This window comes from Orbicella franksi, chromosome 9, assembly GCF_964199315.1.
Source record: "Orbicella franksi chromosome 9, jaOrbFran1.1, whole genome shotgun sequence".
NCBI lineage: Eukaryota > Metazoa > Cnidaria > Anthozoa > Scleractinia > Merulinidae > Orbicella > Orbicella franksi.
This window is the reverse complement of record NC_138153.1, coordinates 11808822-11828742: the sequence shown is the minus strand read 5'-3', so window position 1 is coordinate 11828742 and position 19921 is coordinate 11808822. Positions and strand designations below refer to the sequence as shown.

General features: G+C 38.8%; 1 protein-coding gene across 4 annotated transcripts; it reads right to left on the bottom strand.

Annotated features, from left to right (window-relative positions):
- Window positions 1–1988: 1988 nt before the first annotated feature.
- LOC145498725 (T-box transcription factor TBX20-like) lies at window positions 1989–17322 on the bottom strand. Of its 4 annotated transcripts, none has more exons than XM_081478646.1 (8): window positions 9279–9638; window positions 7977–8134; window positions 7548–7791; window positions 6885–7158; window positions 6343–6501; window positions 5688–5764; window positions 5033–5190; window positions 1989–3707 (listed from the first exon to the last, which is right to left on the bottom strand). In XM_081478646.1, the coding sequence occupies exons 2-8, from the start codon at window positions 8062–8064 to the stop codon at window positions 3508–3510; spliced, it is 1200 nt and encodes a 399-aa protein (XP_081334772.1). In that variant the 5' UTR covers window positions 8065–8134; window positions 9279–9638; the 3' UTR covers window positions 1989–3507. The 4 variants fall into 4 exon arrangements, with proteins under 4 accessions (XP_081334772.1, XP_081334773.1, XP_081334771.1 ...); XM_081478647.1 differs by having other exon boundaries at window positions 7977–8015; XM_081478645.1 differs by lacking the exons at window positions 7977–8134; window positions 9279–9638 and adding an exon at window positions 14180–17322.
- Between the last annotated feature and the right edge of the window lie 2599 nt (window positions 17323–19921).

Here is a 19921-nt window from a genome sequence, read left to right as displayed (position 1 = left end):
GCTTCGATAGACACAAACAGCAATAGGGGAAGTCGTTCGCAGAAACAATAAGCTACAGGTCCCGTTGCTGGATTAATCCAGAAATCCTTTTAACGCAAATCACGTTATCCAAAGCCATTGGTAGAAGTTTGATAAGGCACTGGGTGGTGACATTTTCTGAATACTTTACCCAGGGCTATATGTCACGATGCAAAGTTATCTACGTTTTCCGAGGAAAGAGAATGACAGGCTCGGAAACACTCGCATTGATTAGGTATGACATCGAATCTTTTTTCTTACATGATCACTGCAAAACATATTTCTTCGACTGTCTTTCTTTGACTAGGTTATCGCACCCGGGTATCGTGAATGGGTCAAGCGCTGACTTTTAAAATAAAAGTAACGAAAACATAGATAGAAAATAAAAATTCCATTTTTTGACCCCGGCGCAAATGTCGACGCATCCAATTGTCTAAAAGACCTTCAACACGGATTCGTGAAATCAGTGCTAACATCGTAAAATAACATTTATTTTGGATAGTCTTAACATGACCACTTAGGAAAATCGGCTTATCTTATTAGTTTTTCGCGGGTCTTAAGTTGCAAATTGAGGCGGGATGTGACAAACATAGGTGTCTAACAAAAATTTGTAATCGCGTATTAACTGACGATGTATCACCGGTTTCCACACGACTACACATGAAAACCGGCACACTTTGTATTTGTTTTCGGTGTCTTTGAATACTGAATCAAAAAAGATTAAAGAAAGAGAATGTAATAACGAAAAAATGGATAAGAGATTGATGATGCCAAGGAGCATTAATAAACAAACGAACAAATAAAAAAATAGACAAGAGAAAAAGATAAATAGAAATAATTAAATAATGTGCAAATAATGATCAAAGTAAACTCAAGAAACACCAAGTGCTTAAAGTGGCAGTGACCATTCTAAGTTAAACAAACAAACAAACAGTTCGTATTCATCGCTGAACTAACCTCTGGCCCTGGATAACAAGGAGGCCCACAAACCCAAAAACAGCCAGCTAACCTGATACCCAACCATCTGTTCTCAATTGGCCTGTCTTGATGGCCACGCATTTTCCCTTATCAGGACATCTCAGCCGCTTCCAGCCGTCGGTAGGATCTTCAATGTGCCGCCATTCCCATGACATGGGGTTATCAATGTATCTTTTTGGCTTCTGTTCACAGCTTATATTAAGATCATTTTACCAGATTAATAAAATGGATAATCTGTCCGAAAATTCGACAGAGTGTATTACAGACAGTGGCACATGGCTATTGTAGTGCGGTGCTTAATATTGGTGGTACTCTCAATGAGACTTTCAGTCCACATTCAATGAGTCCCAAGCCTGTCACACAGGCACAAATCACAAGCTAACTCGCCGAGCAAATCATTGCACACTCAACACTTGATAACAAACTGTACTGATGTAAAGGTGCTGACAGTATACCATTCTTATATTTCATTAGCATGTTTAAAGTTGCAAATCGCAGTGCCTTGAACGTCCTAAGGAGCCCTGCGTTAACTATCATAACTAAATGATGATCTGAAAACTAAGCTTAAACTGTCAACATGAAACCACTTTTTTAACTCGGAGGAACCCATTGACCCTTTCAGGTGGAATGTCAACATAAATATTCTCTTTCCTCGATCTAGAAACATTTCTTGATAACTTTTCAGGCCGTAGAAGTTGGCGTGTAATCATAGCCATCCATTGGCGAATTTTTTGGAATATAAATTTCTCGACTCTCTTGTCGTGTCCGACTAGGCGTTCTGTTGGTAGCACTTCGAGAAATAAAACACTTTTTGCGCCTTTAAAAAAAGGATCAAATATAGATTGCAAGATAAGAATGCAAAATGCTTGAAATGCTTGGGCACGAAAATTCGCAAAGGCAAAAAGAAGGCCATCGCGAATCCAGTAGGAATATGGCTGAGGCCTGACATAGTTTGTAGAATATACCTTAGCGCTGGGATTGATATAATGCAGTAGTTTTGTTTGTGCGGTCGGATTCGATTGATGCGCGAAAAATTCGACAAAGCAACATCGGTCGTCAGTCTTGGGTCTGTAGACCACGACGTTCTTATAATTAGGTAATATTGGACAGGAAACTTTCTTTTTTCTATTTCGGATTGATACATTACAAATACAGTTTATTTTGGTTGACTCTAAACTTTGCATGTTGATATTTTTTCTAGCTAAGAGCACCCATGAAGTTCTACTGTAAGTTAAGGGTGATGTATCTCAAGTCCAATTAAATTCTATCTGTTAACTTGGTGGAGCTCTTCTTTGGTCAAAGACAATGAAAAGATCTTGCAGGCGAGAGAAACTTTTAAACGCCATACGATTTTTTTAAGCTCATCCTGAAAGGGCATCAAATCTTAGGGCCCAATCTGAAATTTATTTTCTCGTACGTTGGGCAATTCATCTTTGGTTCCTAAATTCAAAGATTTTAACTGCGCTAACAGACTTAAACAACGTACATCAAACTCATCAACAGGAGAACAAATACTTTAATTGGTGTGCACCATTTAAATTACCTGCTTGCGAATGGTGAAAGTTTTGTCTTTCCTTTTACATTTCTTCATTTGGAATTAAAAATTTTAAAATATATATCAAATACTGGTAATAAATATGTAACTTAGAATAGAAGAAGTTAAGAACATACAGACAAAAAGATAGAAAGGTGGTTGATCCAATTCTTTAGTTATTTACTTTAATTAAATATCATTTTTAAAATCTTTAATGTAATAGAGATGGAAATCGTCTGTAACACAAAGGGAAGTGTAAAAAGTACAATTTAAAAATATAAAAGAAAGATATCCAAAGTTGTTAATTAAACTGGTCTATAAGACCTACCGCTATCTGCTCAAAACGAGGACTTTTTACTTGTATATTTGAATTACAAACACGAGGCAATGAAGTATGTCAGATTTCGTGAAAACCTTTAGCTTTATACAGAAAGAAGAAAACAGATGTGCAAAATTGTAAAATAAACTCTTCACGTTAACCGCGAAATTTCCCTACGAAATATAGTAAACAACGTTAGGATGGCAGTTAGAACTATTCGCAGTTTGTGAACTCGTTATTTAATTCTTCTCCACAATGAAGTTTAATTTAAAATTGCGCCTTAATGGCTACCACTAAGATATAAAACGAGAAATATACTTAAATTATCGTACATAGTGGGTGGTCAAATGCTTCTTATTTTACAACGAATATGGCTAAAATCCGGGCTTGCTTTTTTTAAATCCACCTAAAAGGTCTTTAACTTAGGTGTTCAGTGGAACGTTTCTTTATTAAATACCAGAAGAAAGATGGAGAAGGAAGGTGAAGCAAGGGCGCGAAAATCGTTGTGCTTAAACATGGGCCCAGAGCCAGAGACAGAGATGACGTTATTCTTTGCATGTGCCTCTCGACATGAGGGTGGTATCTATGTAAAGCTTCCCCATCGTTATGAACACTCGACAGTTTATCCAGACTTTACACAGTTTAGAAGCCTGAGAGCTCAGAAGAACGGCAATGTTGAGCTAGGGAACTCTCCGTGAACGCTGTAAGGTGGATGGGGAGGTACCTCCAGTGTTCCAATAGGCTTGGGTGAAGCAAATGTCGGTGATAGTAAATTAGGTAAGCTCTGCTGGCGAAACGCGCTCAGAACTCCCGTAAATGGTACCCTTGGAATAGCTGGTGATGGTGGTGGAAGACAACCTTGAATAAACGATTGTAAAGGACATAAATTTAAAAAAAAGGACTAAGCAGGAAATCACAAGACGTTTTTAGAAGTTATTGAAGGTGCAACCTATAAAAGCGGGTAGCCAAAATTAGACGCCAGACCAGTGGAATGTATTTTTAATGCCGTTCTTCATAAAACCACAGCTCTCGGGTATCCAGTTAGATTTCTTTGAATACGAGTTAACAGGAAAATTTTGACGGAAAGAAAAATAAAGAGCTCCGATGCAATTCTCCCATCAAACAAGACGACAAAAAGGTTTATAAAGGAATAAAGACCCACTATTCTTGAGCAAATTGAATCTAGTATTAGGTTTCATTCAAATAAATTTGTCTGGGTGTCGATGAACTGAACTAGGAGTGGATCCGATGCTTTCTCCGACTTAGGAACTTTCCAGAATTTTCATCGCACAGTGCAAATGCTTATATGAGGAGTACTCTTCATAAAATTTTCAAATTAACCAATTTGTTTTCATGAAATTACAACTGCCAGAAATAACAGTATCCATCCTTACTATAAGCAATCATGAACTATTCCGAAAGCAAAATTCGCCCGCAGGATTTCCGAGATCTACTAAACGAAAAAAATGGCTATGAAGAGGAGAATGCAAACCAGGCAACAAAAGTAATTGTGACATTACTTAACTATTGGAGCAACAAGTAAACTGCTACAAAGTGAACTGATGTTTTGTAAATTACAGTTTTCCACCACAGAAAGAACTGTCTATGCAGCTTGAAATACAAAGGACCAATTATCGACAACGATTGTGACAATCGTCACTTTCAAGAAGTGTGGTTTTGTAGGGATTTGCCTTGCGGGTATCACGGGTTTAAGTTCCAAAGGCGCTTTTTCCTTTATCAGTCCAAACATTTTTACCTATCTTATACTTACATGAAGCAACTAAAAATATTTCTAGACAAGATCAATCCTTGACAAGAAAATGTCAACTTCAAGAGTAGAAACCATTTCTTCTCTTGTATCACGAGCACGAGTCAGAGTCTATATCAAAGAATTTGTTCTATCAAAAATTTCAATGTTTCTAGTTAATTTTTTTTATTGAGTTGCACGAGCAGTGCAGAAGAAGTCGTTATAAGTAGATTGTGGTAAGAATCGATTAATTTTTAGATGCCACCCATTAGGGTAATATGAATAAACTCCTAATTTTGTTGTTCGTTATGTTTTTGTGTGATGTAGATTCTTTTCCATTATGTTTGCTTTCTCTGTTTGGTAAACGGACATTTTTCCACATGTATTGGGTCTGGTCTTCCCAAACACTTTGTTTATTTTACATATCAAAAGTTACCTGATTGAAAGAAAGACGCCTTGTCCTGCGATCTGCAACCCATCTTGGGTAACTGGTATCTGTTGTTAACACCCAACTGTGGCATAAGAGGGAAGGGAACAGAAGTGTACATCGGGTCTGGGATCATTGCATGCGGATGGCTGTCGTGAAAGGAATCTCTAAAAAAGAACAGAAAATAACCATTTTTAGTTGTTGCTTTGGGTAGGCGGTTTACGATAGCCCTGGAGGAGCGTTATTCTAAGGTACTTTGGTTCATCATCGTCGAAGTGAAGAGAACAGTATTATTTTATATTTCGCAGAATGCTATGCATCATTCCGCAGTCTCAAAGGAATACGTTTTCTGATGACACTTGTCATTTCACGGTAGAAATAGAAGAAGGAGAAGGAGACAAAAGCTGTGTCAGAAAAAAACTGTTTGGAAGAAAACTAGGAATGTAATTGAAAGTACTGCTTCCAGTAGTGGGAACGGTAATAGACATTTTCAAAAGTTTTCTTCATCCGGTCTGTTATGTGTTTTCTAGACTAAGGATAACATAATCTTCAATTGAACAGAAACATCTAACCACAATTTGAATTACTCCAGTCTAGAGAACAATAGCATAGGTACTCAGTTGACAAACTCAGCTTTTGTTTGTCTGACCAAAGTTCCACCCACCTTTCTACTGGAATAAGACGTGCTGAGTCCCGGAAACCTTTGGCAAATGGATTGCTGTCTATTTTTAATCGTGTGATCTACAGAACGGAAAATTAAAGACGGAACTCTAGTAGTTATCAAACATATCATTAGGTAAGGATCACGCGAAAAGAAATTGACAGCGATGACTGAAAAAAGGCTTGCAAATGTGCAAGGAGACCATATCCGTTTCTTAGTTTTCTAGATTTAATTTGAACATATTTCCGATCACGATCCAGCTCTGTCATTTTTTTTCCACATCGAAAATTACATCTTATGGTGGGAAAAAGCTTGGGTTGTAAGTTCACAGCGTTTCATGAAAAAAAAAACCTGTTTTGGTTTGTTGTTGACAAGCACACTAATACTATTAATTCCCTTCAGTTAGGCGATGGCATTTGCGTTTCAGGGTAGATAGCTAAGAGAGAAGGATCAAAGACTGTAGTTGTCGATGTTGCATGCGCTTTTCCTAATTAAATGATAATTTAATTAAAATGAAAGCAGGTAAAAAACATTTTGTTATTCCAAGGTTTGTCTGTTGTTCAAGTAGATTCGAACAGCTTGAGATTCGAATAAGGTGAATTTTGCGAAATGAAAGAAACGTAGGATTGAATGGAACAGTTCGCTTCCGATGACTTACCAGTTGATTTTGGTACGCTGTTACTCCGATGAAATTCGTCTCTGGAAAGGTGAATGTTTTCATCTCCTCGGACTTGAGATTGATTACAGAAGCTGTGTGGTCACGTTTACGAATGATATGCACTCTTGGCTGGTATTTATGCATGGAATTTAGAATAAGCTGCAAGGTTTGAAACCATAAGATATCATTAAGACGCTTTATGGAAGGATAGAGAGCTGAGTTATGAAGAAAACGTCATTTCATTCAGTGGCGTGTTTTCCCAATCTCCTAGGAGGAAACGACAGACACAGCAAACTTGGGTCAATCGATCAAGTTTCTGGCGCATAAATGTAGCTGGAATCTAGTTGTTTCTTTGAAATAGATCTCATGGCATAAGAATGGTGAGGATGTTAGGAAACTACAATTGCTTTCTCGTGGACGCTGCAAACGGGAAACGTAGTAAATAAAGAATACGAATTTGATCTCTGGCTATTTTACAACGAATGTCTTAGTCAAACTTAACGGCAGATATAATGCAGAAAGTGATACCGTTTAGAACTTACATGCCCATTACGGTCGCCGTCGTTGTTGGTCAGTTTTACTTTCTCGAACGATATGATCTGCTTTAACAGCTGCTCGCCTGTAAAAGGTGAATCTGGATGCATATAAAGTCTAACAGGAGCTGGTGGATCAGCCTTACCAGCCACAAGCCATGTTGAACGGTGGTAGGCGTATCTGTAGCGTTTGTCGTCAACAGGCACAATATCCATTAGGACCATGTAATTTGCTTTAGGGTTGACGCCGTTTACGGATATTCTTAGTGTGGGAAACATTCGCCTGCAAGCAAAGGGGCAAACTTCAAATTACCTGGCAGGATAATATAGATAGTTATTTACATAAAGTCCGTAAAGTTACGTGTCTGGCAAATTAAATCATCGAGATTGTGACTTACATCACTTATCAGGTGTCAAATCATAACTTTAGGTTCAGTAGTTTGTTTGCGTGAATGAGCTAATTCACACCCGTGAGAAACGTTAATGGCAAAATGTTGTCTGTTTGTGCGAAAGTAAAGAAGCTGTTTACAAAACAGCTCTTATCTTTTTTAACAACTTTGACTTCCGGCACCGATTTATTAGCGGTTAGCGCATGGATCAGTTGGTGGCACAACGTAAACGCCGCTTTTTTCCAGGTTAGTACATTTAACATTCCAACAGTGGATGTTTCACCTTCCAGCCTTGGTGATGATCATTTCAGTTCCTAGTTCACTGAATCGTTCCCATAGCTCTTTCCCTTCCAATTCCACAGTTATGTTCTTCAACTCGTCCTTGAACGGGTTTTCGAACACTTCGCCGCCGTCTTCGTCGTCGGTGGCTACTTCACTTGACAAGGATTTCATCCTTTTGGCCGGTGGTGGCTGGGCGCTTTCGTCTTCGGAAGCGCTCTCTCTGTCCTTCGGAGACTCTCTTGGGTCTAAATGACAGAATACAAATTATGATTTGTAACACAATAACGAGCTCAGTATGCTTTGTTTTGAGGGATTCTTAGTACGGTACGTCCAACACGCTCAAAAATTTGCGCCACTTTGTGAAAATCTCAAAACGGATGACTTAGCTGATAAGTGTGTTAAAATACCAGCAACGGTTTTGAGCACTTACCAAAATCGCTTCGATCATCTCTGGAAGACATCAGAGAAGCTATGGAAAAAGCATTAGCCTTCAGCGAGAGTGGAGGTGAAGACTCCATTACGACTTGTTGTATACTTCACAGACGCTGCGTTCGTTTGTCGCACCCGATTCACGCAAGCTGCTAAGTTCTTTGGCAAACAGGCAATAAACAGCAATTAATACTTTGATGACAGCCTAGGTATTTGTCAATTCTTTTAGGGGAAGGCACTGGGACGAGACCTTGTCCCAAAATAGAACGTCAAATGCCACTCATTATGATACTCAACACGTCACATGCACATACGGAACGTATTATTGAATTTAGAGTTGCGATAATAAATAAATAAATAAATAAATAAATAAATAAATAATAGGAAAGAACACCTCCTTGGTTATACTGTCGGGAGCTTGTTCTCCAAGTAAAAGAAAAAAGTTTTGCAGGAGCCTTTAATTTGCAAAATAATTATAAATTTGCTAAATACATCTAGTGTTTTACAACAGCAACAACAACAACAACAACAACAACAACAACAACGAAAAAAATCATGACCGTCATATTTTGTGGTCTTGCTTGTTTTGGTCCTTAACCAACAAAAACAAGGGCAGCTTTTCTAGGATAGCTTGCAGCCGCACCAGGAAAAGAAAAGTTAAGAAAGGTTTGTGTTAAGCGGGGCTGAGAGGCAAGGTTAGACCTCTCCTCTTTTGATGAAAGATAATAGCACCGAATCTAAAAGCTGACAATCTTGTCTATCCAATATTTCACGGCTCTTAAACTGAAGATCAATTCTCAACAGCGGCCTTCAAAACCAGCTGCGGAAAAAGTCGAGTTCCTCTGAAATTATCAAGATTTTTTGAATGTAAGACTGGTAGCGTGGTGTTCATGTTACTAACGCTGACCTTCGTTAAAGATAACCACTTTACACTGTTTAAACGTTTGTTTGTTTGGTATGATAGTTGACGGAAATTGGTAGCACCCCCAGATCGGTTTATTTATTTAAGATAGCGAGAGATCGGCGCAATTCAGAGCTTTTGGCCGATACACCCATCAATTTATGCATTCTAAGTTAAACACAAAACAGGCCGCCCTATAATTTTTTTTCTCTGTCCTTTTCCCTTGAAATAATGAAGGTAGATCATTACAAATTGCTCTCTAACAAAACGAGCTTTAGTTTAAAAATTTATCTACGGCACGAACTACCAACCTATTAACAATAAGATATCAACGAGGCACCACTATTCCGACACTATTGGAAATGCTAAAATTGCTTTGCTTTAAACAAAAGTGCGTGTTACCGTTGAGAGAGGAATGGCTGTTGACAAGGCTAACTTATTTTCCCACGCTGATGAGTATTTACTATCAGAGCCGAAGAAAGCACAGAGACGCCGACGAAATCCATCCAGTGCATTTGAAAAGCTTTTGATTAGGTTAGCTATTTAAGACAAAGAAACATTTCATTTATTCCGTGATGATGAGAACAAAGATCTTCATCCGATAGCAGTAGCAACTCGACACATCTGGATTTGTGGGAAAGACTGAAATTGCTCAACTTCCTGAGTTGACATTGTTCCTCCAGATCGATGGCCTTTATCAAGCGTTATTCTTGAAGGAAACGCGCTCACTCAAAAGCACATTCTTTGGATTTTTCGACGGATCTATGCAGGTCTGTAAAAGGGCTGAGTAATCCTCCACAGCAGAAAAGTCACACGTCCCTCTTGACCTGTGTTAAACCAATCTTGGCGTACATGAAACCAGACACCATTCACACCATACACTTAATTAGCTTAATATACTGATAAGAATCTAGATAAGTGTCGCATTAACATGAATAGGAACTCATTATTTCAATGAGTATAAGGTTTCAAGTCTAGCTAAATTTGCGCTCACGACATGCACAACGGAGGCAAGCGATTGTGACGAACAAGTCTGCTTTCAGAAGAATCCTTCAGGTAAAAGTAGATGGCTTAAAAACGCAAGAACAGGAAGTCGTCTTTAAACCATACCACTCAACTGCCTTTTACCAAGGAAAATCTATGAAGCAATGTGATTTGTACCGCAAATCTTAAAGTGATATGTTTTGAAAATGGCTATCCTCGCCTAAAGCGTTGGTGTAAACTATCACCATATGTTTCCAAATGGACAGACAGCTATTCGTTGTCTATCATCGCTCAATTAAGCTGTTTATTTATCAATCGTACTATGTTTTCAAAGCCGCGTGATGTGAACCGCCCGTGACGAGCCCGCAAAGATTTAGCTACATTGATCGGTCAGTACCATATCAATAGTATCATATAACGATGAAGTTTATTTCAATATTGAAAGTCTTTCATCTAATTTTCCTGATAGGAAATCTTCATTTAATCCTTAAGATTGGTTACGTAATATTGAGAAATGATTATTTGGTGAGTTCGAAAGATAATAGATGATAGCCGTTGAGTTGGTGACACTCCGTTTGGTGGGTGACGCAATAAAGGAACTAAAGCTTATAATGCTTTCCTTCCTGTTTCTGTAGAAATCAGTGTTTCGTTAAAGACAACAATGTGACCTAGTTCTGGAAGGTACATCATGTGTTTTATGCAGCGTGTTTCCCACACGTACACAAGGGCCCTTGCTGGATGACCGATCAGTTCAATAAATAAATGCAATTGTTTTTACATTATATTTATTATTATGTTTTTATTACAATACAATGTGCTAAGCCGGGAGAAACTACTGAATTTAGCAATAATTTTTAAAATTTAAAGCTCTATGAAGAGAATGCTTTCAGGCCCTCGTTGAAATTTTTCAACTGTAAAACAAAATAAAGGAAAAATCCGGGACATTCGAAAAATCTTTCATCGCAAGTGTTTTCAAATCAATCACAGTGACTGGCTCGTCAAGAAACACTTCTGCGTTTTCCTTGAAGCTCGTCAATGCTGGTGTTCCCATGTATGTGGCCGGTGCATATATGTATAATATGTTTTCACAACACTATTCCTCACGGAAGGATGCTTGCCCAATGAAGGTCATTTTTAAACTCAGTTTTCAAACAAACTCGCGGGTTTGAATTGCCATTTACTTACGATAATAAATATGGATGACGAGAACTGAGCACGATGAGAGTAACCCAGAGGACAAAGCCGTAGTACTGAGAACGTTTCTTAGAGAGAAAAGCTTGTCACGCCGATGTTCTATACTGTATCAGTGATGCGAGAGTAGCAAAACACACGGAGTACTGGCCGTGGGCAAATTTAACATTTGAAAAAAGAGTAGCTTTCGCGTAAGTACTCTGCCACGACGATTTGCTCAATTAGAAACCTCTTCATGGGCGAGTAATGTTGTTCTTTAGCTGCACGAGGTTCACGAATAATGTTGAGATTTTATGAGTAAATCAACATCCCTACATTTCCAAATTTGACAAGAAGCGTCCCGAGGACAGCTTGTTAACTCCTTCAGTTCTTTTACAACAAGCACACTGACTGTCTGAACTAAAACGACCGCTCGATCATCATTGGAATGATCTAAACTGTGCAATTACAAATTTGAAGTATCACTTTTATCGTTTAGGGTACGTTTTCTTGAAAAGCATCGACAACATCAAGAAATAGTTTAAGAGTATTCTTTTGGGAAGTATTTTGTTAATATCAAAATCTACACTGAAACTCCTTTTGCCTAAAATTATCACACTGCTTTTGTTATTGAGGTAATCACGTCCACTGCATATTGCCGGATTTCAGTAGTCAGTAACTCTTATAGCTTTAGAATTATTTCAAAGGTAAAGTTTATGCACCGTCGGTAAGATGACTGTGCCCTGCTCAGCAGTCGTCTAGCCTTTCTCTAATCAAGGAAATACTACATAATACAGCCTACTTAGGATGCGTTAGAAGGATTTAGAAAAATGAAAGTCGTCTAGGCCACTGGTCTTCGGGTCAACGGCTGAATGGGAGATTTCTCCTTCCATTCACCTCTTGGTTTTAGTATATAGCGGAATATGTAACATCATCTCTCAGCTTCTCTGTGGAGACAGCTGCCGGAAGGCATTTATTCGACATTTGTTTCAATTCCACAATTCTATGATTAAGGAAGGGCTTCACTCGACCTTAAGTGCTAAACATGGTAGGTGCCTGATGGCCAACAGGCGGTAACTCTCAACATCTGGATTGAAATCCACGCCTCTTTACTGAGGCCACCTCATGCAGCAGGCCGCACATGAATCGCGTCGCCGTCGTACGCTTAACATTTGGGTATGGACCTGCATACTTTGCAAAGTCAAAACTCGTCAGTCTTTCCACGAGTATCAGTTTTTCGGTTGACTGTTCTTGCCACGGTTTCCATCGATCTTCATTGCATGTAAGTGATGTAAATAGGCCACTGAAGGATCATTTGTTGTCTGCAGCCTATGGTGATAGGCTGATTTCTGTATTGAAGTAGTATTCGTATTTAAGGTTTGTTTGTGACAAGGTCGCCGTAGATATTGCAATGAGGTGGCTCCTACGAACGTAGCTTCTCTAACTGAAAGGTATTTTGTTGCTCTTTGCCTTACGACAACTCAGTGTTCGCCCCGTTTTCAAGGGGAGGGTCCGTGAAGGATCTGACGTCTCTACACTACTGTTGTTGCCCAGTATGAATTGGCCAGGAGGCTCTGTTTCACAAAAACAGATATTTCTTTCGTTTTTAACAAGTCAAATTTTGCTGCTGTTCGTTGGATTTCTCGCCCTTTTGTAATGTGCTGATAAACAATCCATCTTGATGCAGAAGAGTAAATGCAGAAACACAATCGAGCCAGTTCGTCTGGCAGGGGATGTTTAAAGCCACTCAGATGTTTAGCGTACCATGTCTGAGCTAGGACGTTTGTTTACTATAAATGTTATTAGGTTCTTTTTGGTTGGTAATTTGTGGAGTTAAGTCTTTGTCGCTTGGTTCATGATGTAGTCTTCAGATTGCTAAGTTGCAGGTGAGAGACAAACAACAAACGAAACGAATGACTATTTTATGATGGAATACTAGCAACCATAAACAACACAAGCGGAATTCAGGGCAACGTTTTAAGTCAAACAAAACGAGTTGTTTTAAGTTCGGCCTTTGTTTTTGTTGGACATGACAATCCGTTATTAATCAATTTATTAAGTTTTGCAACACTTTCAAAATACTATTCGCTATAACTAGAATGGAGTCCTATTTTAGAGCATTTGGAAAATAGTCCTGAACCTGACATGTCTAAGAATCGCGTGACCAAACCCTTAAATTCAACAAGGGCTACTGCCAAAATACGAGTACAAAGTACTCGAACACATTCGGTGTTTCCGTACGAAAAATGGATTATTAGTAACAATTTATGACTATATTTGGCGTTGAAAAATGCGCTCTCATGCCACTCTTTCTTGACTAAGGTTACGTTTCATTCGTTTTGTTCAAGATCGCGACTGTTAAAGTTTTGTAACTGATATCATGGCGTATTGGAGGGTTTGACTGAGAATGTCTGCTAAAGAAATAATCGATAAACTAAATTGAAATGGACTGCTTGGAAATAGAGTCAACAGTAAATATAGGCAAGGCGTGTCGCGATAGTGTTGAACAGTTAGGTAACTAATCTGCCGGCTTTGTTCTCATTTTTCTCTAAGGATAAGTGTGGCAGCCTAATAAACGTAAAACATGCAACTCGATCGTTTGGGACTGCCTCTCGCACGGAAAGCCTAATTTTCCCACGGTGGATTGAGATTACAACATTGTTTAGTGAAGGAGGTATCTTAGCGCTGGTTTGGCAGAGAATGCCATGAAAGCTTAAAATTCCTTCGAAGTTTAATTTACCGCTTTTAGGAGGCGGGTAGCTAATCTGTTGTTGTGTAGAAAACCTCTTCCCACTTTGAATTTAAGCACAGCAATATTTCTTTAGACTTCCTTGTCTGGAAAGTGCGGGTGGTATCCAAGACGTGCCACTCCGACACAACTCCTACGTGTATATCCACCAACAGTGCGTTATCACGAGTCTTATACAGGATTTTAGAATCTTAGGACGTCATACGGCGTAAATATGTTCACAAGAGGGTGTCACCACGTTTCTCAATATCCTAAATTCAGCTTAGTAACTAATGACTATACTGTCGGCCAAAACGATTATCGTGCTTTACCAGTTTCCGCCGCACACTCAGTATTAGTTGGGGAGGTCATAAACCCTCTGTACTAACATTTCAGGGTTTTTTCCTTCAGATTGTGTTACCTGTGCCTACACCATGATGGCAAACGTCTACGCTGACATGAACATTCCTGCTGCAAACGCCTTCTAAGCTGCGACATGAATTGAACCACGAAAGCTGCATGGCATGTTGAGCCTGTTAGAAGCATTGGTGAAGCATGGAGAAAGAAGGCCAGCTAGTGACGCTGCCCTCCTGCCACACGTTCTTTCCGCCGCTAAATTTGTCGGATGCTGACCATCTCTTGATCGGGTTATAGGAGATTAAATTGTGTGATTGCATCTTTGTGGTTTGTCTGGTCAATAAATTAATGGGGTGCAGACATTTCCTCGCTTGCGTTTCCTACCATAAGCACCAACACCTTATAATTTTGAAAATGTCCCTTGGCAGTCGCTATAATTTGGAATAGATCTACTTAATTACTTGTGGACAAAAATAGTTGATGGACGCTGCTTGTGTTACCGTGGTAGCGTCATGGTTACGTGGTTATGGGGTAGATTACCTTATCATAAGCTGCCTCGTATTCTTTTAAAAGGTATAGAAGCATGATTTGTGACTTAACTGTATTAGACGGTGTTAAAAACTTTACCTAAATAGGTACGTTTTCTCTTAACTCTTTTTTTAGGGTACCTAGACAAATCTATTTTTGGTCATCGATGACGTAATAAAAGAAAAAAAGAACACGTAAACACAAGAAAAGTCAATTGGATTGATAAAGTGCGGTCAAATCCCATTATACTTTCAGGGCTGCACCAATTGCTTTTGACATCATTCAGACCTAGAAACTTTAGGTACGTACGTGCGCTTTGATGGAAGTTCTGGTAACAGAAATATTTAACTATCTTGTGCATGGCAGAACTGTAAGGAATTTCGTGCCCTAATTTGGCGATACGTTCCCAACCGCATAATTCCGGCTCTCATGAGTGTTCATAATCACTGGCTTGGTCGCCATGGAGTTTTAAGCCGATAGTCAGTAAGCCTTTACATTCACCTGACAATTAGCAAGGCATTATCTATATAAGAAGGATGTACAGGCCTTAGATTAAGAGAAAAGAAAACACAGAAACAAGAAAAATACATATGTGGCAAACGGCTTCCGCTCTGTGGTCAAATGAGTGTGAAAGAAAAAAAAACACACTTACATTTTACTAAGTATGTCCTCACGTAACAGAAAAAGTAATATGGGTATGGGGTACATGCAATTTATTGTACGTTGTCGAGCAGCTCTTATACCTAGGATATTTTCGAATGATTTCTTTCCCGTATAACATTTCAGTGTTACTCATATCAACCTTAACAACTGGAAACATCTACTTTCATATAGTGATAATGAAGTATATACTGATGACAGCTGTAAATATTTGCTTTCTTCGATGTCTACTTCGCAATTCAGTCTCACCCACTAACCTTTCTCCTCACACTCGCCATCAGAAAAGAGCTCTTACACTTATAGAAACTAATGCGGGCTGTTTTTGCTAGACAGAGAAGCAAATTTAAGAAATACCAGCAAGGTGTTCATAAGGAGAAAAATTACTCCGTTGAGAGTTTGAAAATAAGATTGAAAAACATCTAGTGGCTCTTTAGTCAAAGATATAAACTGATATATTATCATACTGTTCACGCCGTTGTGAGCCGAACGTTCATGATCGTACATCTTTGGTCAGACACCTTCCACAATTTTCCCCTCACGATTATAATACTGTCGAATATTTCAAATTTTCATGCTCTGTCATCGGCAACTCCAAAACAACTTTTAAAAATTGTGACATGAAATATCAGGGCTGGCATTCGATAAACAGGTTGAAAACTTCATACTGCGATCCACGGAAATCCTTCTTTATCGCGTTATCACAGCATCTCAGCCTCGCTGGGTTGTCATCGTGTTCATTAAATAAGTATTTCTATTTCTAGACCGTGAGAGCGCGAGGTTATCACCCTTATTAAGTTTGAAAAGAACGTGATGACCTTTCCAAAGAATTAATCAACAGAATACTAAAGCCTTTTTCTTCCCCACGCTCGCAGCGGTAAATTAGGATTAACAACAGTCGCACCTTTCTGTTATTGTTAGCACATAGCCATAGGAAGTGTTAAATTCTAGAAAAGAATTATTTCCCACAATTGAATGAACTCCTCGAACACTGCCCAGACAGACTGGGCACGGAAGGACGAAATGAGAGGGGCACTGTTTTTCATTTTCGTGTTCCATATGTTCGCACTGTTCACTCCTTCAGGGCCTGGTTACGATTAGCATATCATTCCTCTTCAAACTAAAGAGAATACAAAATAAACGAGAACATCGAAAATGGGAATTGCTTTTTACCACAATTCTTTTCTCACTGGACGGTGGAAAAACATAGAGAAAATAATTTATTGTTTATTATGGAGAAAACTTGTTTCTAAAAGAAAGAACAGATGACAACAACAACAGCAAAAATAATAAAAACGACAAACTTAAAAAATACAGAGCAGTTAATGGCCTAAAATAACCCTAGGGGGCAAGCGATTAAAATAATCCAGTGTCTTGGTAACATGCCAAAGAAAGGAATGCCTGAAACAAAGTAAGTCCGGCTAAAAATAAGGGCCGGAGGTTATACCTTTGTTTTCTATGCCAAGTTCATTAAACTGTTCACAAGTTAAAGGAGATAAAAAGCCTTTAAGGAGCATGACAAAAGGTTGTCAACGAAATGCTTCCTCATATTGGTACATCGCATGGGTATTGAAATTTCAGCAAGTAATAGTCTGACCAGAGCCAAGAAATAATATATGTCAACAGAGAATGCAAAATAAATACATAAATAAACAAATTAAAAAATAACACAGCCCATCTCGTGCCAGTGTTGCACTCCTTGGTGGCCCAGAAAACTGTCTGTATTTTATTAAGCCAGTTTTAAAGAGCATCTTTTCAGCTGGGAAAACAATTACCGAAGTTAACTAGCCTATTCAAGGCTCAAAGACTAATGAACGGACTTTTTCAAGGAATCTTGTACAATGATTAAAGCAAACAAAGAGAGGGGCGGGATTAGCTATAGGGATAACGGCTACTTGGCTCGTTGAACCTTAAAGCCTGGAACAGGCTTCAGTCTTAAGCACACCAAATTTGCCAAACGTGCAGAGCAAAATTAAAACTAGAGATTTGAAGAAATGAGTGATAACTTGTTTCCATCAAACCTTGCCCCTCCGACAGAAGAGCTTTTAAAATTAATCGGTAGTTTAAAATACCATTAATCTTTGTCAATTTTTCTTTGTCATTCGGAAATTAAGGTCATCGCCTTTCCTGTAAACTTGGCAAAAGCAAACATGGGTATGTGCTGTTTGGAACGTGCTCTAATATTTTTGACTGTATTAAATTGAGCTTAATTTACAGAAGGAGCCCATCTTTGATTAGTAAGTTTATTTCTAATTTCTATGATTATGATTATGACCTGATCTCTTCAAGTCAGCATCGGTTTTGCTTCAAAAGGCCAGTGTGTTCGGAATAGCGATGTCCACGAGTCGAGTGGCGTCATTGAAATTTGGATCCCCGCAAGACTCAGACAAAGAAACCGGAATGGCGCAGGGTTTGACGATCTAGTAATCTTATCGACGGTAAAATTTTCACGGGAACGAGTATAGATCCAGCGTTGACAGCGTTCGATTCCTTGCGATGGCTTCGGAAAGGGTATCAATATTTCCATACCCCATTCCAGCATTTCTTTCAGGGCGTTATGCAGTTTTTCGGGACATCTGGCATCACTATTTAGGACCCTCCTGAAAACCACCTCTTGGCCTGATTGGAGTCCTCCTCTTAAAATATTAATTTTAACTATTGCATGTTCCCCAACGGTAGTTCTTGGTACCACCCATATTGAGCGAAATGAGGTGGTTAAGGTACGTTTTTGAAATGAACTTCGGCTAAACTACCTCTATTCCTCTCAGAGCACGCTAATGTTGTCTCAGCCTCTAAATATAATGCAATCTTTTTTTAGACCTCGCTTTGCTATTGGACTGGAACTAGCATGCAATGGAGGCTCATGCGGGGATATATCATAAAAAAAAGATAAATACCATTTTCATTTGTAAAGTCTTAGTTACAAGCAAGTTCCAGTTCAATTATGAGAAAATGAGTATGGCCTATTCTGAACATGGGCATTTTATTAATAAGCCACTTAGAATTTTTTTCAATTTTAAACATGGCTTCGACTAGAGGCTCAGGGGACTAATACCACTGAACAATCTCTATTGTTTTAATCCCCCTACCCCACCATGTTAGAACTTTAATGTATCAAAATCGGTCTCTTCTGGTAACAAAGAGAGAACTATGCTTGCCGAGACATTTCCTTGCAGAAAAGCCTCTAACTGTGATATTGAACAGTTTGTATTCATAATTTTTAAAGAGGTTTTAAATCGATTTCTTTAAAACTACGCAAGGACGCTTATGATAGTGATTATTACGTTTTTTTTTTTTTTCTTCCATCGGGTGAATTGGAAATACAAATGATGACGTCAACCAAGGGGGAGGCATCGTGGCCCAGTGGTTAGGGCGCTGGATTGGAAATCTGAAGGTTTCGGGTTTATGTCCCGCTCTGACCATTTTCCCCAATTCATCCAACTGGTCTGCCTCTCGCCTGTTGGGATTTTTAAGCCTATTGGTTTAGTTGATATATTTGTTTCTTTCAGTTTAAGTGGAATGCCTGTAAACTACAGCTAGGTGTAGCTAAGCGCATTGGCTACTGTAAACAACATCATTTCAACAACATTTTGAACATTTTTTGAACCAAGATCGAATAGTGAACAATTGCAAGTTTAACACCTACCTAGGTAAGAAGCATGTGTAGGGAAAAAAAGCGTGAGTTTTCAGAGTAGTTTACCTTTCAGCAGAGACAGGATCAACGTAACTTCTGTCTTGCTGAAAGAAATAACAGTGATCTAATAGGCTTCTGACCATTAGGACGTCTTAAGGCGGTGATTTACACGGACCCCCTTGATTTTAACAGAGTTAGAACTAATCGTGTCTGAGTTTTAAGTCTGATAAGATTACAGACGAAGTCATTTCTAGTTTAACATCAGTAAAAGGTAAAGAGGTAAAGTCTGCAAGTGGCCCACCAGGCCGGAGCTTATCCCGGTTTCTAGTTTAGCATCAGGTGTAGTTTAAAATAATAGTTTACTTTTGATTTCGTTGTGTTCGACTTACATAAATATGCTTAAGTAATATATCAAACACGAAAGGCCGTGTTTGGCCACATTTCCAAAAACCGGGAAGAGAGTTGAAAATACGACGCGCAGCGGAGTATTTTTGACGAACATCGAGGTGTTTGGAAATGTGGTCAAACACTGTCTTGAGTGTTTGATATATCTTCTCAAACTAAAGCTAAGGAGAAAACGGAGAAATAAAATCGTAAAAATCTATGATAATTAAGATCAAATGTCCAAACACCGCCACGATCATGACTTCCCTTGTTTAAACTTGATGAATTATCAATGAATTTGAGAAAGTTAGATGAAATATTAACGACACCCACGCAGAACGGTAAACAACCAGGAGAGTTGTAAAACAGTAAATTCGTCACAAATCATATGATGGATCTCGAATCAGGCTCGCTCAATAAGACATTCAACGAGCTTATCGAAGAACGTAAGGAGGAAAGGGTTACGTCACAACTCTTAATTACGAGAGGTCATTATTTCTGGTTCAGACTTGTCAGTCTTCAAACTCCTAATAGAAAGTGACATTTTTATCCAGGGACGTTACTTTAACAATTGGCTGTAGATCTCAGCAAGCGTGATTCAAC

Excerpts from the sequence above, each read along its gene's own strand:
- LOC145498725 (XM_081478645.1), bottom strand. The coding sequence starts at position 14,279 with ATGCAGCTTTCGTGGTTCAATTCATGTCGCAGCTTAGAAGGCGTTTGC. Across the intron at positions 5,191-5,687 it reads CGTCTTATTCCAGTAGAAAG|AGATTCCTTTCACGACAGCC; the intron begins GTGGGTGGAACT and ends GTTCTTTTTTAG. Across the intron at positions 3,708-5,032 it reads GGCGTCTTTCTTTCAATCAG|GTTGTCTTCCACCACCATCA; the intron begins GTAACTTTTGAT and ends CGTTTATTCAAG.